This window comes from Carcharodon carcharias, chromosome 11 (assembly GCF_017639515.1).
Source record: "Carcharodon carcharias isolate sCarCar2 chromosome 11, sCarCar2.pri, whole genome shotgun sequence".
NCBI classification, from domain to species: Eukaryota; Metazoa; Chordata; class Chondrichthyes; order Lamniformes; family Lamnidae; genus Carcharodon; species Carcharodon carcharias.
Window position 1 is genome coordinate 103,637,081 of NC_054477.1, and position 25,483 is coordinate 103,662,563.

General features: G+C 41.7%; 1 protein-coding gene across 1 annotated transcript in view; it reads left to right on the top strand.

The window, feature by feature from the left end:
- LOC121284432 (protein diaphanous homolog 3-like) overlaps nucleotides 1-25,483 on the top strand; it is a 784,525-nt gene that overhangs the window by 475,450 nt on the left and 283,592 nt on the right. The window contains exons 18-20 of the mRNA XM_041199892.1: nucleotides 9,730-9,822; nucleotides 9,925-10,019; nucleotides 11,747-11,848. Of these exons, the coding sequence (XP_041055826.1) occupies nucleotides 9,730-9,822; nucleotides 9,925-10,019; nucleotides 11,747-11,848 (290 nt within the window). The remainder of the gene's footprint in view (nucleotides 1-9,729; nucleotides 9,823-9,924; nucleotides 10,020-11,746; nucleotides 11,849-25,483) is intronic.

Below are 25,483 nucleotides of genomic sequence, written 5' to 3' on the forward strand. Positions count from 1 at the left end.
TCCCAAATCTGCACCCATCTTTACCAGAACACCATGTATGAGTCCCTGTAATCTGGTCAGGTCAGGTTTCTGGCCCAGCTCTTATAAAAATCAAAATCACAAATGACATCTTTTGTGGCTGTTTTACAATTCTGAGGTTTGTAAGATCTTTATGTTTTGGAATGGTGCCCTTAATTTAAGGTAAAATGAAGGAGGTCATGTGACCTGTTCTAAAGTCTGTCTGACAGCAAGCCTGGGTTAAAAACAAAAACAGAATTACCTGGAAAAACTCAGCAGGTCTGGTAGCATTGGCGGAGAAGAAAAGAGTTGACGTTTTGAGTCCTCATGACCCTTCAACAGAACTGAGGGAATATTAGGAGAGGGGTGAAATATAAGCTGGTTTAAGGTGGGGGGGGTGGGGGTTGGGGGAGAGAACTGGTGGGGGGGCGGTGGTTGTAGGGACAAGCAAGCAGTGATAGGAGCAGATAATCAAAAGATGTCAAAAGAACAAAGAGGTGTTGAAGGTGGTGATATTATCTAAACGAATGTGCTAATTAAGAATGGATGGCAGGACACTCAAGGTACAGCTTTAGTGGGGGTGGGGTGGAAAGGCTAACAGGGCATAAAAGATATAGATTTAAAAATAATGGAAATAGGTGGGAAAAGAAAAATCTATATAAATTATTGGAAAAAACAAAAGGAAGGGAGAAGAAACGGAAAGGGGGTGGGGATGGAGGAGGGAGTTCAAGATCTAAAGTTGTTGAATTCAATATTCAGTCCGGAAGGCTGTAAAGTGCCTAGTCGGAAGATGAGGTGCTGTTCCTCCAGTTTGCGTTGGGCTTCACTGGAACAACGCAGCAAGCCAAGGACAGACATGTGGGCAAGAGAGCAGGGTGGAGTGTTAAAATGGCAAGCGACAGGGAGGTTTGGGTCTTTCTTGCGGACAGACCGCAGGTGTTCTGCAAAGCAGTCACCCAGTTTATGTTTGGTCTCTCCAATGTAGAGGAGACCGCAATGGGAGCAACAAATGCAGTAGACTAAGTTGGGGGAAATGCAACTGAAAGGCTGCTTCACTTGAAAGGAGTGTTTGGGCTCTTGGACGGTGAGGAGAGGGGAAGTGAAGGGGCAGGTGTTGCATCTTTTGCGTGGGCATGGGGAGGTGCCATAGGTGGTTGAGGAGTAGGGGGTGATGGAGGAATGGACCAGGGTGTCCCGGAGGGAACGATCCCTACAGAATGCTGCGGGGGGGGGGGGGGGGGGGGCGGTGCGGAGGGGTGAAGGGACGATGTGTTTGGTGGTGGCATCATGCTGGAGTTGACGGAAATGGCGGAGGATGATCCTTTGAATGCGGAGGTTGGTGGGGTGATGTGAGGACAAGGGGGACCCTATCATGTTTCTGGAAGGGAGGAGAAGGCATGAGGGCGGATGCTAGCAAGCCTGGGTGGTTTGATGGTTAGAGATTAAAGTGAGCCCAGATTGTTTTACTGGGAAGAAGGTGCAAATTGTTTACACTTGGAGACAATGGCAGTAAGCTGTGTGCCATCAATGGATAGACTAAGCATCTCACATCCCAGAAAAATGTTGTAAATGTCAAATTGTAAACATTTGTGCTTTAAATTGTCCAGTTACTTCCAAGATATAAGACAGTTGGGTCTCAAGGATAACTAATCAGCATTCTACCTGGATAAAAGGCCCAAGTGATTCACGCTGCCATTGAAATGGGCTTTGAGAGAGGAAGGGTTTTTAAGCTACCCCTGAAGCACACAGTTAGCCTGCCAGGATCCAGGGGAGGGAGAGCATCCACAGGCTGCAAGATGCTGTGATTCGTCATGCAGGAATGCATGTGCGAGCCCATGCTTGGATTGGAAAGACCAAATTGGTGAGGAGTTAAAATTAGGTTGAAAGATTCGCTTAGCTTACTCTCAAAGGACAATCTCTGGGGGAAAAAAAGACTCACTGTGAAAGACAATTCTGAGATTAAAAGTTTCCAGGCTGAGAAAGGAAAATAACAGAACTAAATTCTTGGGAGCTAAGGATCACCTTGGACTGGGTCCAGGAGAATTGAATGCCAACTTAAAGGATAGTGTACATCAGAAGTGTGTTTTCGGTTGTGCCAAAAGATGAAAAAGGAACATTCTGTTTTGTGGTAAATTTGCCAACAAAGCTGATGTTTAGTCAGCAGTGTCTTTTATTATAGTTAAAGTCTTAAAACGTGTGATTTTGACTTTGCATGGGAAATGACAAGGGAGGTCCATTAGATCGCAAAAGCATTCAAATGCCATATTTGTGAACAAAGTAACAAAGGCTCTGTTCTTCCTCAGTCTTCAACACTAAAAAAGGGTTTGGCAAACAAGTTTTCAACCGCAGTGCCCTTTTCTGTTAAACAGCTTTGCAGTTAGTTGTCCAACCTCCTCACCCTATGCTTTCCCTCCTGTCCCCCCCCCCCCCCCCCCCCCCCCCCCCCACCAACTCCAAAGTCCAGGATGTTATTATTTGGTCTGGACACACAATGAGCAGTCTAAGAGGACACCTGGGCCACCAGCGAGGTTAAAGCATCAAGGTTCAGCACTCCTGGTGAAATGTGCTTTCTGACTGATTGATGCACAAGATAAGATTTTCATTAGAGCAGCTGGGCATATCTAGAAAGCAGCTCAACCTGCTTTCCATGCAGGTGGATCACTGCAGTACAAGGTGAAAGTGAAGAAATGAACAGACCGATATTAAATATTCAGTTACTCTTTTGTGATTTTGTTTTATCTGATGTGAAAACTTGTACCAAATGTTGTAAAATCAGGAGCAAATAGTATTCAGTGTAATCCAACAATCATTTCAAAATATTAATATTGAGCTATATTTCCTTCCAAAACATTCATAATTTGGAAGGAGAAAGGAAGGATCTACAAAATAGTTGTGAGACTGGCCTTGTTAGATAGTGCAGAAGCTTGGACAACATCAAGAAGAAAGGAACAATGATTGGGTACTAATGAGACGCAGATACTGAGATGGATATGTAGATTAATAAAAATGGACAAGACCAGGAACTTGCACATAAGGAGGTCAGTGAATATTGTGAGAACATCTAAGAAAATAGCTGAGAAGAGATTGAAATAGTATGGTCATCTGTTGCGGAGAAAGGAAATGTGGTGAGGTGAGTAATGAATTGGGACTGCCAGGAAGAAGAGTAATTGAGCCAGATAGAAACATGCACTGGGGACAGAATTAAACACACTGGGACTGGAAGAGGAATGGGTGACTGACAGGCGGAGATGAAAATGGGTGGTCAACCAGCATTCTGGTGACCCCAAATAAAATGGGAGAAGCTGAAAGAAGATTTCCTTCCAAAAAAAACGAGTACTAAACATGTGTCTTGTGATCTGGAAGAGGTAGATTCAATTTTATAATGTGAAAGATTTCCACTTGGTACAGAGAAAATAATTATCAGATTTCTGGGAAAAAGGTTATAGTGTTGTATTCTATATTCACTTAATCCTACAGAAATAGTTTGGAACAAAAACAAAAACAGAATTACCTGGAAAAACTCAGCAGGTCTGGCAGCATCGGCGGAGAAGAAAAGAGTTGATGTTTCGAGTCCTCATGACCCTTCGACAGGTCGAAGGGTCATGAGGACTCGAAACGTCAACTCTTTTCTTCTCCGCCGATGCTGCCAGACCTGCTGAGTTTTTCCAGGTAATTCTGTTTTTGTTTTTGCTTTGGATTTCCAGCATCCGCAGTTTTTTTGTTTTTATATAGAAATAGTTTGGATATGCTCAAATGTATGGTCTTCAACTATTTATTACTTATTAGCATTATGCTCATTAACATACATTTTAATTTAGATTTTCTCTCGAATACTGGATTTACATATGTAGTACTCCATTTTTTCCAGTTAATAAATCAATCAATTTGTTAATATACTTATCGTTAATGGGGGGGGGCACGATATCAAACAATCCATATTCCTATCAGCTATTGTGGTTATCAGCCAGGGACTGACCTAGCAACCTTTCCCTTTGCATATATCATAATTTTAACATAGTTTCTGCAGCCTGTCCTCCAGCTCATTACAGCCTTGGTCCAAACATGGACAAAAGAGCTGAACTCAAGAAGTGAAGTGAGAGTGACATCAAGGCTGCATTTAACCGATTTTGGAATCAGGAAATCCTAGCAAAATTGAAGGGGGGAGTTTTATGGAGCACACAAAGTGGGAAACATCATGGACTTAATTAGGCTGGATGCAAAAGTTTGATTTCCTAATGGTGGTTAAGAAGCAGTGATAAAGTCTGTGGCATGAAACAGTTTTCAATAAAGTCTTAGCCGTGAGATAAAGTCAGCAGCGTATGAGAATCTCATGGCACCCAGCTCATGATCGTTTAAAGGTGGCGTGCACCAGTCAGCTTTGTGCAGTTGTGGCTAAGGTAAGCAGGTTTTTCAGTTTGAACTCTGTGATGCAAGTCAGTGGGTATTGAAGGGCTAGTGTTCGGTTGCAGTGGTGGGAAGGGAAGGTGGACAGAAGTTGGTGTTCAGGTGTGGTAGAGGGAAGGGCCTAGCATCCTGGGTGTGATGGTCCTGTAAGCGGGTGGAGATGGGTGGCTCAAGCAGGGATTGAAAGATGGATGAAGGGCCTAAAGGCCTGGGTTGGTGCAATCAACTGTGAGGTTGAATTGAACGCTGGGTGGGGGAGGGAACAGTCAGTCAATGGAGAAGTTATACTCAATATGGTGGCAGGTCCAGAGCCAGGATCGGGTATTGGAAGGTCTCTCAGAGGGTCATGGAAGTGAATAAAAGCATTGAAGGGGCTAACGGGAGGGTTCAGGATCAGAGTGGGCATTGGGATGGTCACTGGTGGAGGCACAATGGTGAGAGATGGAATGTACAAGAGATTGCTGATAGACTCCAGGGCAATGGGGTGGTTGGGGGGGGCGGGGCACGGTGGGGCGGGACGGCAGTGGAAAAACGGTTATGTTGGGTGGGTAAAGGATGATTGAAGCTAGTATTTGGGTGACGGAACGGTAGAAGGGACAGGATCAGGTTTGGTTTGTAACACGCACCATCGCCTGTGCCTTGTTGAAAATGCACGTTCGGATGCAAGGATCTCAGATAAAAGCGGCAGGAGGGTCGTTTTTCTTGGGTTCGGTTCATGTTGCACACAATTGACTGATTAAAGGCATTATCTAATAATTACTTAAATGGATGAGAACCCTCTATGAATATGCTCTCATATCTATGACTGCCCTCTTTTCACAGTGCATTTACTGCCATAAACATGGGTTTTTCACCTGATTTCCCTGCAACCTCAGGAGCAGGAGGAGAGAAAGCAAGGAAGAAGAGCTCTTGCTGTCCAACCCCAGGGACCTCAAGGCCCAACAGCAGGCAGAACCAGAGGGGGAGGCTGGTCATCCAGGGTGCAGGCATCCAGGAAAGGCATCACCAAAGATGGTCACTGGTGCATCAATGCAGCCAGAGGACAAGATCAAATTACCTCCAGATGTCAGAGAGGCAATGCCAGAGCTGCTTGAGAATGTCCTGGGAAATGATCACCAAGATATGTCGGATTGTCCATCAAGACATGCAGCCACATGGATTTGGTGGGAACCCCATACCAGTGACCCTCAAGGTTACTGTGAGGTTCAATTTCTATGCCAGGGTGGCTTCTAGGGTGCAACAGGCAACATGTTGCATTTCACAGGCTGCCACACACAGGTGTATGAAGGAGGTGACTGATGACCTATTTAGTCGTGCAAATGATTTTATCCAATTCACCACCAATGAAGACAGCCAGGCTGCAAAGTCAGCCACCTTCAGGGTCAGTGCAGGGTTTCCTCGAGTGCAAAGTGTCATTGACTGAACTCATGTGGCCATAAAAATCCCCTGGGAATATCCAGTTGCATTTGTAAATCATAAAAGAGTTTCACCTTATGAACATACAACTGGTGTGCAACCACAGACGAAGAATAATGTAGGTCTGTGCATGCTTTCCATGGGGCTGTCACAACGCATGCATCTTGTGCAGCTCATGCCTCCCAGAGCTTTTTGAAGCCCCAGCCCAGTTTGATGGATGAATTCCCGATGACGAGGGCTGTCCCTTGAGTACATGGCTAATGAGACCAGTGAGGCAGCCCCAGAGCGAGGCAGAGAAACGCTGCGATCAAACTCATGTGTCCAGTAGAGCCATTACAGAGCACACCATTGGGCTTCTTAAAATGTGCATCCGCTGCGTTGACCGCTCTGTTGGGGCTGTGCAAAATGCACCCCAGAGGGTGTCATGAATCGTAGTGCTTTGCACAAACTGGCCTTGCAACATGGTCAGATAATGCAAGGGAAAGAGCATGAGGAAGATCAGGCCTTCTCAGATGAAGAGGATTTGTCAGAGCATGAGGAGGAGCTCTGAATCTATATGAGCCTTTCATGGATGCTAGAGCCTTGGAGAGATGTGCAAGGGATGCCAGGGGCAACCTGATGTACACAAAGTTGGCTCAACAATGAAGCTTTTGCATGACCATCACTCCACTGCCTGACCTTCATCGCCTTCCTAGGGTGTAGACCAGTCCCTGCCATCCCCACATGCCAAGTTGACTATAAACCTGCATCCTCTACCAGTTAGAATAGAATGGGGAGCGGAGCTTTGTGTTACACGCTTGCTAGTGACTGCAGGTACCGAGGACATTTTAGGGTATGTGGACATCCATGTAACAGCCTACCTTGACCAATTATTCTGATCCAGCACCATCATTCAAGTGCTTTGAATACAACTGCAGCTCTTATTTATAGCCACTGAGAATTAAGTGGGCTAGAATCATCTAGTGTGCATGGATGGGGTTCCATCTTTTAAAGCCATGTTCCACAGAATAATCATCACAAAAGTAGCAATTCACATGAACATTCAATAAAGAATGCACAAAAAAGCAAAACATCTCATTGAGGAATAATATGCGTCCCTATCTCCTCTGCATCCATCAAATTGTGACAGAGATGGGGCATGTCATGACTATTAGATCGGACACTGCACCAGGCCCCAACAATACTCAATGATCACGATCAATTGCAGAAAACAAATTATATTGTACATTTTTTAATCAATTCTAAACAAAATTGAAAAATCACCTGGGCCACCTTTGTGCTTACACCTTTTTCAATTTTTGTTTCCTTCCACTACGTCTTAGTAGAGCCCCGACATCATTAGCTGAGATGGAGGCAGTGTGCTCTAGTTATGTCCTGTTGCCTTGAATGACGGTGGCAGGCGTCCTGTGGAAGTGTGGAGCCTTGAGGGCTCCAGTCTAGTGGGGTCTCCTGCACTGGTGCAGGGGCATCCCCTCAGTCTTGCCTGCAGAACCTCTTGGGGGTCAATGATGGAGGGGAATGAGGAAACACTGCTAACCCTGAGGATGTCCTGAGACAAAGGCCCTGGGGCAGCTGGCATGTGCTGCTCTTCCACCTGGATGCAGGATGGCCCCTCCCTGTCAACCTGAGAGAAAGGAGCTCCTGGAGTGAGGTCCAGGTGCTTCGTCCTCTCTCACCTAGCCACTGTTGCAACTGAGCCCCTGATTAGAACAATGGAATGCAGGTCAGAGCGCATATGAACCGATTGCTTGACCTAGCTCTCAATGCCATCCTCTCCATGGATGAAGCATGTGCTCAAATGCCTGGGATATAGCAGAACTCATGACGTGCATGGACTCTTGCACAAAGCTGCGCTTAATCCCTGGCATCTCTGACATACTTTCCCCTAGCCTCTGCAGTGTGTCCAGCGGGTTTCTTGTGGCCACATCACCATGTGGACCATCATCAGTGGGGGCACTGGCACTTACTCTTGTGGGTTGGAGCAGGTCATTGACCCATTTCCTGCACTGGACCAAGGTTCGGCAGGTGACCCCATAGTTGCACACCTCTGCCATCTCTGTCCAGGCTGCCTTGGTCTGTAGGGAGGGTCTTCTGATGCCACCTTCAGGAAAGAGCACCTCCCACCTTTCCCTGATGGCCTCGGGGAGAACCTTTAGGGAGGTGTGGCTGAACTGTGGGGCCAATTTGCTGTGACAGTCAGATATTTCTACGAAGATTATGCTATTCTCAGCCAGTGGTGGAGTGTTGTAAAATTATGCACTGCCTCCTTGTTTAAACAGGAGGCTCTTTAAAAGGCTGTCTGTAGATAGTGCATTGTCAGCTGACTGGGAGTTTCACTAAGGAAAAGCTCTCCCTGTTGCTAAATTGCATATTTGCTTGCACACCCCTGGCAATTAGAGTTCTAATGGCTTGGGAAAAGGCAAAAAGAGAAAAAGCAGAAGTGTTGCCCAATTCCTGTTACAAAGTCAGGAATGATATGCTGTTTACAAAATCATGGCCAAAGTCGATGGGAATCAGGGGAAAACTCCCCACTGCTTTGAGTCATAGCTGGCAAACAAAGATGGTTGTGGTTGTTGGATGCCTATCATCTCAGTCCCAGGACATCGCTGCTGGATTTTCTCAGAGTAGTGTCTTAGGCACAGCTATCTTCAGCTGCTTCATCAATGACCTTCCTGCCATCAGTGTTCAGTACCATTCACAACTCCTCAGATACTGAAGCATCCATGTTCATATACAACAAGACCAGGACAACATTTAGGCTTGGGCTGATGAGTGATAAGTGACAAGTAACATTCACACCACACAAGTGCCAGACAATGACCAGTTTCAACAAGAGAGAACCTAACCATCTCCCTTTGACATTCAATGGCATTACCATTGCTGAATCCCCAAATATCAACATCCTGGAGGTTACCATTGACTGGAAACTGAACTGAAACAGCTATATAAATACTGTGACTGCAGGAGCATGTCAAAGGCTGGGAGTTCTGTAGTGAGTGACTCACTTTCTGACCTCCCCATAGCCTGTCCACCATGTACAAAGCACAAGTCAGGTGTGTAATGGAATACTCTCAACTTGCCTGGATGAGTGCGGCTCCAACAGCGGTAAAAAAGCTCAAAACCATCCAGGATAAAGCAGCCCGCATGATCGGCACCTCATCCACCACCTTAAACATTCACTCCCTCTATCACCGATGCACTGTGGCAGCAGTGTGTACCATATACAGTATGCACTGCAGCAACTCACCAAGGCTCCTTCAACAGCACCTTTCAAACCTACAACCTCTACCACATAGGAGGACATAGGCAGCAGATGCATGGAAACACTGCCACCTGCAAGTTGCCCTCCTGACTTAGAAGAACTGTATCAACGTTTCTTCACAATCGCTAGATCAAACCCAAGAACTCCCTTCCTAACAGCACTGTTGGTGTACCTGCGCTAGATGGACTGAAGTGATTCAAGAAGGTGGCTCACTGCCACCTTCTTAAGGCAAATAGGGATCAGTCCTGGTGTACTTCAAAACAACTTTTATAACGTTGCAAAGTATTAGTTTTTGTTAGTACAGTATCTGCCCCATTTTAAGTACTGTTCTGTGTTTTATTTATTCTGGACTCTAATTTTTTTGCCAAACTTCTCTGTTCCACCTAACAATATAAGCATTTTATCCTATTTTATAATAATTTGATATTTTTATCGTACAAAAATAAGCAACCATGAGTTTAATTAATTTTGAATGTGCTCCTCCTCCTCCTAGTAACTCAATGATTTGCAAATAGAAGGGAAACACATGTTGGCATCTATATCAGCATAATATAAACCCATTTGTAGTTTGATGTGCACTACAAACAGAAAATGGTAGAATTCATTTTTTTTAAATACATGGATAAAATACATTAATCTGTATATTGCAGGCAAAAAAGATGAGGAATTTGAAGAGAAAAAAGATATCAAGAAGAGAATTAAAGAACTTAAAGTTTTAGACCCAAAGATCGCACAGAATCTCTGTAAGTGTGCAACTACATGACTTTTATTTACCTAATAATTTAAATTCTGTTTCAAAATAACAAAGTACATATCTTTGACACTTCCAACAATGGTTTCTCTAGCCATTTTTCTTGGATCTTTTCGGATGCCTTATGAAGAGATCAAAAGGATTATTTTGGAAGTGGATGAAGAGCAATTGACCGAGTCTATAATCCAGGTAATCTTTTTTAAGTCTTATTCAATAGTCCCTGAGTTCAGTAACAACTTTGCCTTGGGAGCATAATTTGTTGCTGCTTAAGGCATGGCTAATTCTGACACTGATCATTTATACAAAGCATTACCTTCTACAGCCGTTAGGTTTTATAAAAATCTAAAGACTTTTATAACCATTCAAGAATCAGATTGCATCTTTATATTTTTCTTGAATTAATGTGTATTGGCTCAGTTAAAATAAAGTTTACAGTAGCAATTAACAATATTGTTCATCTAGTGTCACTTATAATAATTGAGTGGTAAAAATTCTAATGTATAGAGCAGATATGATAATAAGAGTAACCCAAGAGTCAAGTTGCTATCACTTTGCAATTGAAAATATAATGCAATACATCAGTCATTATTAATGTCACGTTCTCATAAATGTTATTAATTTTTAGCCTATTAGAAATGGAGCCAAAGCGCAAATATTGGAGAATATTTTAAAAAGATCACAGACTGCCTGTAAGAACTATATGTTGATCAGTTATAAATATTAAAACAATAACGTTTCAATGTAACTACCCCACCCTCAAAACAATTATGTAAATTCAGCTGAAACCAAAAGGTTGCATTAATTCACTTTAGGATTATTCATCTTAGTGCATGTGTTGCAAAATTATGTTGAATAGTATTTAATGAATTCATGCTTACCTGTCATATTTTTCAAAAAGATATCTGGAAGTCATCAACCTAAAATCAACTATTATTTTGTCCTGGATTGCACCAAGATCTATATTGTATGTTGTATATTGTATATTGTATGTTATGGCCTTTGCCCATACAGTGACCCTGAATGAAATCTAGCTGTTGACATCACATACAGAACAGATTTTCAACATGAAATTAAAGCACCTGTTCACTAATAAAGAGAAATTCTACTGATTCACAGGAACCACACCGAATTAATGGTTGAGGGCCAACACACCATTTTCATTTCATCAATTAAACAATCAGTTGTTATTGAACCATCAGTTCCACTTTAAATTATCCAAAAATATTTTTCCTTAGTTTCCATTATATCTAAATTTATACTGTCAATTCTGCAGATGACAAGCACTAATTTTGCATGCTTAACATTAATTACATATGGGTATTTGTTGGCTACAAATATTTCCCCAATGATACTCCTTACCTTGTGGATCTTCAGTTCTGCTTTGCTGCAAAAATGGTCCCCAATTCTTCTTTTTTCAAATAGTTTTGCAATGCTGCCTGATTAAGTTCCTAGAAATGCTCCTCTGGTTGATCAAGTCCCTAATTATGCTGCTCTACCCAACTGAGTTCTCAATGCTCATTCTTTCTGAACCTGAATACACACAATGTGTGTTGTAGATTGAGGCATTGCTGTGCACTGATGCTATTTAGTCTCATGTCAAAGGTGAAATTGTTGTTGGTTTGTTGTCTTTTTGAGCCAGAATAATCACATTAATTCAATTATTATAAATGATTTATTATAATTTCCATTGAGTTACATTGTACTGAATTTACTGTAAGCAGTTTCATTGTCATTGCAACTTTCTATTAACATCTTTTAAAAAAAATCTTTGTCTCACCTTTCTGGATTGACTTGTGACTTGATTCCTATGTATTAATGGCTTTAATGAAAACTAGAGCAAAATGTCAGACAAACTGTAGGCATCAAAATGTAATCTTTAAAACATGCCTTATTCTAGCTATTTGATGTGTCAACAGAACTTGGTGAGCCATCTACCACAACAAGAGCAGATGCTTACCTTGGCACGTTTCAAGAATGATTACAATAGCCTGTCAGAACCGGAGCAATTCGGAGTTGTGGTCAGTATTATGTGTACCAGAAATGCACAAATAGCCCCACTAACCTTATATGAATGTTTATCGTAAATTGTTGAGTGCTCCTGATAAGAAATGGTTTTCCATTCGTGTTTAATGTTCATTTTATGTTTTATTTATCTTCATTAATATGAAGCTGCATTATTTGACAGTGATATAAATACCTGTTATGACATTTTTGCTTTAATACCAAATAGCAATTATTTCTGCTCATTAAAGTTTGCTTACCTGTAAATTTGAAATTTGACCTTTAATGAAATCAGGTTGTTTTGGTTGGGCAGAATGTAATATAAGAAATTACTTGAGTATGCATTTCTTATTTTGTTGTGAACAACATGTGTTTTGGGACTCTATGGAGTGCTTGAGGTTTTCCTTTGTTATTTAATACATTTACCTGACTTAGTGGCTAAATCTTGTCAATTCTACTCCGCATTGCACTTCCTTCCATTGGCTCACATGGGATAGATTGAAAAAGAGTGGGAGTAGAGAGTCAAGGTGGAGCATTAATAAGGGCAAGAGCTGAGACCCAGAGTGGAGATTTAATGAATGGGAGCTGAGAGCAAGGAGGGAGATTTAACAAGAGTGGCAACAAGAGTCAAAACAGAGATTTAAAAAGAGCTGGAGCAGAGAGTCAAAGGGGAGATATGAAAAGAGTGGGAGCTGAGAGTAAAGATTTGAAAAGAATGGGAGCTGAGAACCAGAGTGGAGATTTAAAAAGGGTGGAACTGAGAGTCTCTACTGAGAGAGCAAAATGGGATGAGGCTGTCTTGGAAGTGGTGACATCATTGGGCAAGGGGTCACATGGGTTGAGTTTTTTTGGTAAATTTTTACTTTAATCTAAATTAATCAATAAAGTAAGGCTGGATTGATTGATTGGCTAGTACAAATACTAAAACTGAAGCCAATTTTATAATAATTTAATTACAATCAGTGCTCAATCAATTAATCAGATCCAGGGGATAAAGTTAAAATTAAATAACAAGAGTTAAATAACTAAAGAGTTATGAATTTTTCAGTAAATTAAAATCTAAGGCTTTTAGGTAATAAGGGTTAAGTAAAACATTTCAGTTAACTTCTCTATAAGATAAATCATGTCAACACAAGAGAAGCAGCTGATAGATAAGTAGCTGGTGAGCCTTTATTTCTTTAAGTAATAAGTTTAATAGTCTAATAGGTGGAGGCATTTCAGGGCAGTAGTATAAAAATAGGGAAGTCTTTCTAAAACTATACAAGGCACTAGTTTGACCACATCTAGAATACTGTGAATGGTTTTGATCCCCTTATCTAAGGAAAGATGTGAATCCAGGATGGGATGTTACCTCCCTGATGCTAGGGTCAAGGATGTCACCGAATGGCTACAGAGCACTCGTAGTGGGGAGGGTGAACAGCCAACTGTCGTGGTCCATACCTGTACTAACAACGTAGGTGGAAAGTGGGATGAGGTCCTGCAGGCAAAGTTTGGGGAACGAGGAAAAAAACTAGCAAGCAGGATGTCAAAGGTGAAAATCTCCAGATTATTTCCAGCACCGTGCACAGTGAGTATAGAAATTGGAAAATGGAACGGATGGATGAGGAGATGGTACGGAAGGGGAGGGCTTTTAATTCCTGGGACTTTGTGATCAATTCTTGGGGTGATGGGACCTGTACAGGCCAGGTGGACTGCACCTGAACAGAGCTAAGACCAGTCCTTGTGGGGTGATTTGTTAGCATTATTGGGGAAGGTTTAAACTAACTTGGCAAGGATGGGGGTGGCAGGAAATATTAATAGGAAAGACAAGGTGAAGAAACAATTGAGAGAGATGGACAGCACTAGAGTAGGAAAACAATTGGGAGAGACAGATAGCACTAGAGCAGGAAATAATATGGTATTTATTGAGATCAGAGTAAGAGGAAATGCAATAAGGTCTAAATTAAGGCTCCTCAGCACATATATGTATGTGCAGAGTGTGGTAAATAAGGGTGGTGAGTTGAGATGCTGAAAGCCATTTGGCGATACAATGTAATAGCCGTAATGGAATCCTAGCTCAAAAAAAAGCCAGAACTGGGTACAGAATATTCCTGAATACAAGATATTCAGGAGAGAAAAGGAATGAAAGAAGGGACATAGGGTAATTGTACCGATTAAGGAGAACTTTGCAGTACTTGGGAGAGAGGATGTTCTAGAGGGGTCAAGGACAGAATCTGTTAGGCTCGAGCTAAGCAACAATAGAGACACCTTTATACAAATGGGTGTGCTCTATAGACCACTGTCTAATGGGAATGATATAGAGGAACAAACTTGCAAGGTAATTACAAAGAGGTGCAAGAACTGAAATTAGTTGTAATAGAGGATTCAATTATCCTAATATTGAATTATCCTAATATTAGGAAGAGTTTGTGAAACATGTTCAGAATTTTCTAGATCAGTATATTTCTGACCCAACAAGAAAGGCACTGCTAGACCTGGTTCTGAGGTGGGTCAAGTGGATCAAGGACTAGATTATTAATTAGGGGTGGGATCCCCAGACCTCAGTGTAAATGTCAGGGGCGAGCCAGCTGGCCAGTTTGCCCCGCTTTCATTTTTCAGCTGACAGGTGAGATTTATGAGGCGAGACTTCCATCTCTCTTTCCAGAAAGCAACCTTGCCTCATAGAGCTGCCGGCTTTTGATTGGCTGGCAGCTCTGCAGTATCAACACTGCCACAGGGAGCGGTGGACACTGCAAGTACTGCAGCTAGGCCAATGGTGAGTGGTTCAGTGATGGGACTGGATGTCCAGGTAAGTCTGGGAGGCCCTAGTGAGAGGGGTAGGGAGGACTTGTTGGATAGGGCACGGTGATGGGGAGGAGTATGCTGTGAGAGAAATCTGTGGCTATTGGGCGGTGGGCTGAGGCCTTTATGTGGACATTAATTGCCCACTTAGGGGCCTCAATTGGGCCATCAGCGGGTAGCCCACCTGATACCAACCCACTGCTCATAAAATCACAGCAGTGGCGGGGGTGGCCATCGAGGGCACAGTGCCCTATTTTATGGGTCTAGCTGCTTGCTTTTCCACCTGCCAGTGACCTCCAACAAGAGAGAATCCAACCACCTCCCCGTGTCATTCAATGCCATTATCATAGCTGAATCCCCCACCATCAACATCCTGGGGTTACCAATGACCAGAAATTCCACTGGACCAATCACATAAATACTGTGGCCACAGGAGCAAGTGAGGGATTGGGAATACTGCGTTGAGTAACTTATCTCCTGACTTCCCAAAGCCTGTCCACCATATGCAAGTCAGGAGTGCGATGGAATACTGTCCACTTGCCTGGATGAGTGCACCTCCAATAACACTCAAGAAACTCAACACCATCCAGGACAAAGCAGTCTGCTTGATTGGCTCCATATCCACCAATTTCAACATTCGCTCCCTCTACCACCGATGCACAGTGGTAGCACTGTGTACAATCTACAAGATGAACTGAAGTAACTCATCAAGGCTCCTTCGACAGCACCTCTCAAGCCTGTGAGTTCTACCACCTAGAAGGACAAGGGCAGCAGATGCATGGAAACACTGTCAGCTGTAAGTTCCCTCCAAGCCACATACCATACTAACTTGGAACTATATCGCTGTTCCTTCACTGTGGCTAGGTCAAAATCCTTGAACTCCCTCCTGAATAGCACTGTGGGTGCACCCACACCACATTAACTGCAGCGTTCAAGAAGGCGTCTCACCACCATCTTCTCAAAAACAATTAGGGAAGGGCAATAAATGGCAGCCTAGCCAATGCTGCCCACATCCTGTGAAAGAATTAATAACATTTATGGGACAATGCTCAGAGTATCTGTCGGGCGGGCTAGGCAGGAGCTTAAGTACATAATGAAACTTTTTTTATAAAGTGAAAATTTATTTAGACATGTCCCCTGTCACATGAGTTTGGACATGTTTGTCAATGTAGCAAATTTTATTTATTTATTTTATTCAACCTTCAGGAAACCTCATCCCACCGGTGGATGAGGCTTCCTGGAAAACGTGAAGGCCACTTGGGCTCTTCATCTGCCCACCAACCTTAAGGTAGAAGGGGCAGCATTGTCAACAACTTTAATTGCTTCTTTAATGGCCTTAATAGGCCGTTGACAGTTCAACGTGTGCGCCCGCCGAACGAAATGACGCGTGATGACATCGGGACGCACGCCTGATGTCATCAGGCATCATTTTACATGTCAGCATCTCGAGCCCGCCGATGGCAATATTCTGGCCATACAGTTTAGGTTTAGTTATTGTAATCCAGAGTGAAAATAATTAAGTGGAGGAGAGTCACCTTCATTAGGGTGCGAACAGACTTGACCCCAAGTAAGTTGGAAGCAAAGATTGGCCGGCAAAACTATAACGGAACATTGGGCTACCTTCACAGAGGAGATGTTTTGGCTACAATTGAGATACATTCCCACAAGGACTAACAAATCCACAACTCCCTGGATGACAACAGTGATAGAGAGTAAAACAATGCAGAAAAAGAGTGCACATCACAGATGTCAGGTGTATGTTATCATTGAGAACAAGGTTGTTTATAGAAAGTTCAGAGGGGAAGTGAAAAAATAAATAAGAGAAGCAAAGAGAGAGTAATTGAAGAGGCTGACAGCAAACATAAAATGGAGTCCAAAAGTCTTCTATAAGACTATAAATAGTAAGAAGGTTGTAAAAGGAGAACTGGGGCCAATTTGTGCAAAGAGGCATGGCTGAGATACTAAATGAGTATTATGCATCTGCCTTTACCAAGGAAGAAGATGGTGCCCAAGCCATAGTAAAGGAAGAGGTAGTTAAGACATCGGACGGACTGAAAATTGATAAAATGGAATTGGATAGGCTCGCTATGTTTGAAGTTAATAAGTAATCAGTGCGGATGAGATGCATCCAAGTATACCGAGGAATGTAAGGGTGGAACTTGCGGACTGGCCATAATTTTCCATTCCTAAGAGATGGGTAGTGCCAGAGGATGGGAGAATTACAAATGTTACACCTTTGGTCAAAAAAGGATGCAAGGATAAACCCAGCAACCGTGGGCCAGTCAGTTTAACTTCAAGTGGTGAGATAGCTTTTAGAAGTGATAAAATATAAATTATAAAATTATAAAAGGACAAAATTCAGTCACTTGAATAAATGATTGGTTGAATTAAAGCCTTTATGGATCTGTGTTTGATTAACATAAGAGTTTTTTGATGAGATAACAGAGAGGGTTGATGAGGGTCATTCGGTTGATGCGGTGGACATGGACTTCTAAAAGACATTTGATAACGTGTCATATAACGGCCTTGTTAGAAAAGTTGAAGCCCATGGACTAAAAGGAATGCTGGCAGTGTGAATATGAATTTGGCTGAGTGACAGGAAACTGGGAGTAGTGGTGAACAGTTGTTTCTCAGACTGGAAGAAGATATATAGTGGAGTTCCCCAGGGGTCGGTGTTAGGACCACTGCTTTTCTTGATTTATATTAATGACCTGGACTTCGGTGTACAGGGCACATTTTCAAAATTTGCTGCTGACACAAAAATTGGAAGCATTGTGAACTATGAGAAGGATAGTGATATAAACTTCAAGAGGATATAGACAGGCTGGTAGAATAGGCACATGAAATTTAATGTAGAGAAGTGTGAAGTGACTCATTTTGGTGGGAAGAACAAAGAGAGCCAATATGAAATAAGTACAATTCTAAAGATGGTGAAGGAGCAGAAGAACTTGGGGTAGATGTGCACAAATCATTGAAGGTTGAGAAAATGGTTAATAAAGCATATGGGATTCTGGACTTTATAAATAGGGACATAGAATATAAAAGCTAGGAAGTTATGGTGAACCTGTATAAAACCCTAGTTAGGCTAGAGTATTGTGTCCAATTCTGGGCACCACATTTTGGGAATGGTGTGAAGGGATGAGAGAGGGTGCAGAAAAGATTCCTGAGAATGGTTCCAGGGAGGAACTTCAGCTATGTGGATAGATTGGAGAATTTGGGACTGTCCTTGGATCAAGAGGAGATTTGATAGAGGTTTTCAAAATCATGAGGGGCCTGGACAGAGGAGATAGGGAGAAACTATCTCTGGTGGCAGACGGGTCAAGAACCAGAGGATTGAAGGTGATTGGTAAAAGAAGCAACAATGACATGAGGAAAAGCTTTTTGCACAGTGCGTGATTAGGGTCTGAAATACTCTGCCTGAGAGTGTGATGAAGACAGTTTCAATTGAGGCTGAAGAGAATTGTATAATAACCTGAAGAAAAGAATTTGCAGGACTATGAGGGAAAAAATGGGGGAGTGGAACTAGGTGATTTGCTCTTCCGGACAGCCAGTCCAGACATGGCAGGCTAAAGTGCCCCCTGCTGTGCTGTAACCAAAAGAAAAGATTTTGATCACTTATCTTCAATTTTTAAGAAAGTGATAATGAAAAATATAAAACCCATATAATTGTAATAAAAAGATGTGAGTGCACGCCACCTTCCCTTCCCCAAACTGAATCATGAAATTGAGTAATTTTAAATAAATCTGAAGGTGACGGGTGTAGTGCAGAAATTGAAAGATGTCATTATATATGACTAAAGGATTAATATCTAGAATTTTGAGAAATTATGTAATACGTGATTGATTCCCCTCTCCCCCTCCATAATTTAATTTGCATGTGAAGCAGAGCAGCTGGAGGAGCCCTTGTCATCAGAAGTTTCTTTATTTGTACTGGCTGGTCCATAGTGCATTTTATCAGTTCTGTGTTCATTCCTACTTGAGAAACCTAAACACTGAATACTTCTGCTGGTTCAAAATTGTTTAATTCAAATTATTAGAAAAATTAATTTTCTTTCAAGCAAAGGTGACTTTGAATTAACAGAAATATGCTTTATTACCTGTGACAGATAAATACTGAGATTAGTATAGGCCAGGATTTTCCCGTCGGCAAGCAGGGGGTGGGGCCCGCTCGTTGATGTGTAAAATATCGGGCGGAACTCCCGACGTCACTGCATCCCATTTAAATTTTCAGGTAGGCGGGTGCTTAGCAAAATCAGCTGTGCGCCCACCAACCTGTCAATGGCCAATTGAGGCCATTGACAGAATCATTTAAGTAATTAATGGACCTGCCTGTCCAACCTTAAGGTTGGCGGGCAGGCCAGGAGCCCTGGCGGGCATTAGGAAAAGCATGAAACCTCATCCATTGTCGGGATGAGGTTTCATGTCAGTTTCAAAAGATTTAATTAAAGTGTTTTTAAAAGTTATAGGCATGTCGCAACTCATGAGGGGACATGTCAGAATTTTTCTATTTTTAACATTTTTTTTTACAGTAGAGCTGATCTCCCTGAGGCAGCACTTGGCCTCAGGGAGATGAGTGCGCTCTTTCGTGCGCTTGCCCGAAAGAGCGCACTCTCGGGTTTAGGGACTTCCCCCCGCCCACATGGGGAGCGCATAGCGCTTCTGTGCAGACATCATGCTGGGCAGACCTTAATTGACCCACTCACATAAAATGGTGGTGCGCCCCCAATCGGGGGTGCCGATTGAAGCACTTCAATTTCCCCCCCCAACAGGGGGAAGATTCTACCCATGGAATTACTCATAATTTTAATTGTTCCTTATCTATAAATCCCATTTGCACAAATCATTGTAATTCAGGTTTTGCCCATATCCATCCTTGTGTTAATCATCGTGTTTTATTTAAAATGTCTGCTAACACCAAAGATCGATTCAAGGCATTAATATGAAATTATTGATGTTGCATGCCTCAATGAAAGAGTATGTTTGTCTTCTCTCCATTACTTGTGCACTGATGTACATTTAGGTTTTTAGAAGTCTTTTTTACAGTAAAAAATAAAAACAAGCCAAGAATTAGTTGTTCACAGTTATTGTTCTGCTTGAGAGATCATTATACCTGTTTATAACTTGGCTTGCAATGGTTTTAGTTTCTTGATCTTTTTGTTCAACCCTTGATCCAAAATTCACAAACCATATGAAACATTTTTGAGGTGGCTCAGCACTGCAGTCTGAAAACACATGAACAAACCAAAGAAAGAAAAATCTTGAAGCTAAATTAACTAACTTTTGATTGCTCACAAATGTGCAGTTCATCTTAATTTGATTTCAGTTTATTTGTTTTCCTTATATGCCATATGTGGGAATACTTTAGCATTTTGTCACATGCTTTCCAGCAAGAACCATTCATCTGTCATATGATCCTATTATAACTACATTTTGTCATTATGACATGACCTCAAATAACATTCAATTATCAGAAGTAGCAACAAAAAAGCTCACTGATATAATTTTAACATCACATGCTGAGCAAGTATTAAGAAATCTGAGCATTGCTAAAAAATGAAGCTTTTTTGTTTAAGCTTTTTATCTTGCACTCATCAGGATAATTCGCAAGAAAATAGCTATGTCAGGGGAAGCAACATATTTATACTGTATAAGAAGAGGATTGATTGGTGGCAAGTGGACTCTGATTGGTAGAGGCGTTGCCATGGAGAATGCACCTGGTCATGGTGACTGACAGTCAACTGCCAAGCATTGTTTGAACTTTAAACCAGGCAGCTTAACTCTGGTCAAGACACTACCCTGGGGAAAGAACTAGTCAATGGTTGTCACTTAATTTGTTTAGCTGAAACAAGCGCAATGTGTTCTTTATGTCTGCAAATCTATATGAGAGTGTTTTAGAGGCTAAAACAGTTACAGTTCAAGATGGGAAAGTTTTCTGAAATACATTGAGTACTTGTCATGTTTATTCATTTTTAAAAATGTGTTACTGACTCCTGTTTTTTTTTAAAGAGTTACAAAATAAGTTACTGCATAATAAAGTCAAGATCATTTCAGGGTTTACTAAATAAAATTAGATTTGAAAATACTTTTTGGTTGGCAGGTCTATATTAATAGAGCTTGAGTTAAAATTTCAGTTTTCAATTAGAATAAGTTAAGCTTCTACCATCAGGCAAGTTTTTGGCCTCGTTACTAAGAGAAGTACTTTATGACAATAAATCATTTTTTAGAGTGGAATAAAAGGCTGTATTGCAAACCTGGAAATGTACATCGTGTTAGTTGATGCAGCAGTGATGATGGTAGTTCAAGGCCCAGACAGTTGTGCCCTTATTGCTGAAAGAGACAGCATGCACAAAGTTTCACCTGTGGAGACCACGAGCGGAAAAAAGTATTAATGAAAATAAAAATAGATTTTCACTTTTCCAATGTCACAGAAATAATGAGAAATAGCAGAATCATTGACTTCCATTTGTCAGAATTTAGAAACTACTATGTGCAGCACAAGCAATAAAGCCACGGGTTTCTGGAACTCAGGTTGTACATCAACAGCGGGTGTGATTTTGCCTTTAAAACACTGAATGCTGTTGGTAGCTATTTCTTTGCCATGAAATCTACCAGGTAAGGTGTATAGCTCAGATACAGCTATAAAGACTTTTTGTACACTTGTGTTTCAAATTACACCTGTTGGGCATATACAGCTTCACGACAGATCATGAATACACCTATTAAAAATTAAAGCAGAAGTTTACAATAATTAAAGACAACAAAAAGTGTCTGTACAGTTTTGGGTAGCTGTAAGAAGCTTCCAGATGATGTAACATGAATTTAAAATGGCCCCAGAGGCAGCTCTTCTCCATAGGATTGGGCTCATTCCATTTTCCAGTTAGTACTACAAAATTGCAGTATTCGTAAAAGCTTTATCATAACAGCCGGTGGTCATTGTGTAAGATCAAATAAATTATTACCATTTAGGCAACTTACTTTTTGATGTCATAATAAAGTTCTCAAGTATAAATAAATTTTAAAAATGGAAATCTGAAACATCAACAGGAAACCTGAGATTTTTTTTGAGAATATTTGTTAATATCTGAAAAGAGAAAAGAAAGGGTAATGCTCAGAATTAAGCATAAACCGTTCAGTTTATAGTGGATGTTATTTTGCACTACATTTCTTCAAACAATTCTACAATATGTATGATGCTTTCTATTTAGTAATTAAGAAGTAATAGCCAGAATTTGCTTTCGATATAGCATAAGGCTAATGGACCTTGTCGTCGTTTATGTGCAAATGGTACACCAACTTGAAGTGTAGAGTAGATACTTGATTAAACTCAAATATTCAATTGTTTTACAGATGTTATTGCTCTGCCTTTGTAGCTACACAAAAATGGCATCTTGCTGTCTGGCTCGCCATTGAAATTCATTGAATGGCATGAAGTTGCTGTATTTCCAGTGGATATGATCTAAACTTGCCACCGCAAGCCATGCCTTGCTCATTTTAGTCTAAATACCCTTTTAATGTATGAGCAAACAACCTGTAGCACTGAAAATGAGCTTTTACAAGTGTGGAGTCTCACTTCTTCAGTTTTAGTTGTTAGAAATATTTAAAATTGAAAATCAAGTTTTACTTTTTTCTATTTATCTTTTTTTCTCTCCCAAGTCAGAGGGTGATGGTGAAATAGTCACTGGACTAGTAACCCAGAGGCCCAGGCTAATACTCTGGAGACGTGGGTTCAAATCCTACCATGGTTTCTGGTAGAATTTAAATTCAATGAATTAATAGTTCTGGAATGGGAAGCTCATCTCTAATGGTGACCAGGAAACTATCATCAATTGTCATAAAAACCCACTTGGCTCACTAATGTCTTCTGGGGAAGGAAAACTGCCATCCTTAGCTGGTTTGTTCTACATGTGAATCCAGATTCACTGCAAGGTGGTTAACTCTTAACTGCTCTCAAGAGTAATTAGGGATGCAGCACCTAAACCCCATGAAAGAATAAAAAATCTTTCTTTCCCTCCTGTTATTTCTCTTTCTGTACCTGATGTGACATTGAATTCACTTATTCAAATTTATTCACTCTAATTTACACTTCCTTCTCCATCAATGTGCTGTTAATTTCATGATCCTTCAACCTGATGGGATAAGGAGATGCACAGTTGCTTGCACTGTTCACTCAGATCCCAAATACCCCTGTTTCACAAATAGTGACTTTATTAGCTCACACTTTCAGAAATTTACCATGTAAAAAAGGGCATGGCTTGCAAAGGCAGGTTTTAAGCAGACCCCAGTGGACGTCCTGCCATTGCAAATTACAATCCAACTTGCTATGTTGTTGAATGTTACTTAAATTGAATGAGGTTTCACTTGGTGGCTGGCAGTCCCTCAACATTAAGCTGTAAGATTCAAGGAGCTGTAAGATTCATAGAGCATGTCCTATTGCTGTAACACCAGAGGGCCACTCGATATTGAGACTGATGTTTCTGGGGGTACTGAGATTCCACAAGGGGACTCTTTCGGAGCCCTTTAATTTTTTCCTGGAATTCTGGTAGGATCATTATCTTCCCCAGGGTAGCTGGGTACTGAAGGGGTGGGTAGAGTGACTTGACATGACCACTAATCCATTGTCCCCCATTGTGACACAATTTGGGTCAGCGGTTTCCATATTGTGAACGTGCACTACAAGCCAAAGTGCCAGCTGGGAACAGCAAACCATGCCAATACTGCCTCATCCAGTTACCTATGTGGGAGACCTCAACCACAACCACATGGACTGGGGTTACTCAGCACCAGAAATTGATGGTGAACAGCTCCTAGAATGGGCCTCTAGAAACGACCTCACCCTGATAACCCTAAGCAACAAGGAATGTCCCATTTAGTCAAACGGGGTCAGAATTACTCACCTGACCTGAGCTGGGTTAGTTCCCTTGATAGTCACTCCCAACCAGCACAGTGTCTCCTACTGGATGACTTCCTGCATAGTCAACACATGCCATTGCTCATTCACATTGGCCTTTACCTTTCAGTCACCAACAATGCAAAAATGGTGCGAAGGAAGTTCAGTGAAGCAGATGGGCCAAAACACAGTGGGACCACATCATTGTAGCTATACTTATTCATAATATACTTGTGGAGGAATCATATAAGTGCTTTTGTGGTGCCATTCACAAAGATACTTGCACTGCCATTCCTCGTGGCTATCGACTCAGCTACATCCCATGTTTTGATGCAGAGTGCAACACTCCAAAATGAATATGAATCATCTAGTGACCCTGATGTAGCAGATCACCTCATCAAATCTCTCAATGCTGCACATCGTGCCAGATGAGAGAGAATGACAGCAGGGCTCAATTTCATTCATTCCAGTCAGAAGTGCTGAAATCTAATATGCCATCTTGGAGCAGTCCAAAAATGACCAATACCAAATCGCCCATCAGTCATCCTGAACAAAGTTGTCAGTCATTTGTTCCATGTAGCAAGGACACTATTGGAAAAGAAAATAAAACTTATCACCCATAACGAACTAAAAAAAATATCAGCAACATGCAGAACGTGGCAGTCCTGATCTGTCCAAGATCATAGAACTGGAAAAGGCATTAAAGGGCATCAAATGCGGCAAAGCAGTGGGATATGACAATATTGCAGCAGAATTCCTGAAACAACCCGGTCCCCATGCTCAGGCTGGCTAACTCATTTCTACACAACAATCATCAGCTCAAACTCACTCCCAAAGGTGTAGCATATGACAAAAATCATTGCCATTCCAAAACCCGGGAAAGATCTCACATTGACGGCCAGCTATCAACCGATTTCACTACTTTTTATGTGCTTTAAGATCTTTGAACGTGTTACCCTGTAACACGTCTCTGTGGAATTAGAGAACAGCCTTAAGTTCGATCAAACTGGTTTCTGTAAGAGGACAGCTCATGTGATCAACTTCTGGTGCTCACCAACGACATCGAAAATGACTTCCAAAAGATCTTGAACATAGTGCAACTGGACCTCCTCTTAAGATACCATGTGGCACACTAACCTGCTCTTATATCTGTCCAGAATGCATCCAACCTGGGCCAAGATAGTTGTGGAAACACTCCCCTGGCTTCCTGTCCTTGCAAACATCTCCCCATCACATATTCGCTGACTGACAAAAACTCCGAAGCTGTTTGGAATTATCCGTGCTGCACCTCACCACTCCATGATGACCTGTCCAATCCATCCATGGCCCACCTTCCACCTCAGTACCCCATATGGAACACCCTGAGCAAGACCTACCAGCAGACATGCTTTGGATCAAGGAATAGGAAACTTGGGAAATCAATAAATTCCTTGTGACAAACCACATTTGTCAAATGGCAGACTTTGAACTGCCACGGTCCTTGCTAAATCAGTTCAGGACAGGCCAGGGCCCCTGTGCAGCCAACTTTTACTGCTGGGGCTTCAGTATAAACCTGTTGTGCACTTACGGAAAGACAGAAATAATGCTGCAGAGCTGAGGAGTTACTGAGGAGTGTCCCCTCTACAGATTAATTGGTGGAATAATCACCTTAAACTCACCAAACGAGGAGGCTATCACTTGGCTTCGGGGATTTGCATTCAGTAAATAAATAATACTTAAATTTAAAGTGGGAACCTGTTTTTATTGTAGAGAAAAGAAAGAAATGGCTTCTCAGCACATCTTCAGGATAGACCAGAGTGCTTTACAAGAGTGCCGTGAATTGGATTTTTATCTCATCCTTCATTTCAAGTTCATCCTTTCTTCATAAGATAGCACCCCCCCCGCCATCCCAGGTATCAGTCAAGTGAACCTTCTCTGTACTGCTTCTAAAGCATTTATATCCTTTCTTAAATAAGGAGACCAAAACTGTACACTGTACTCTAAA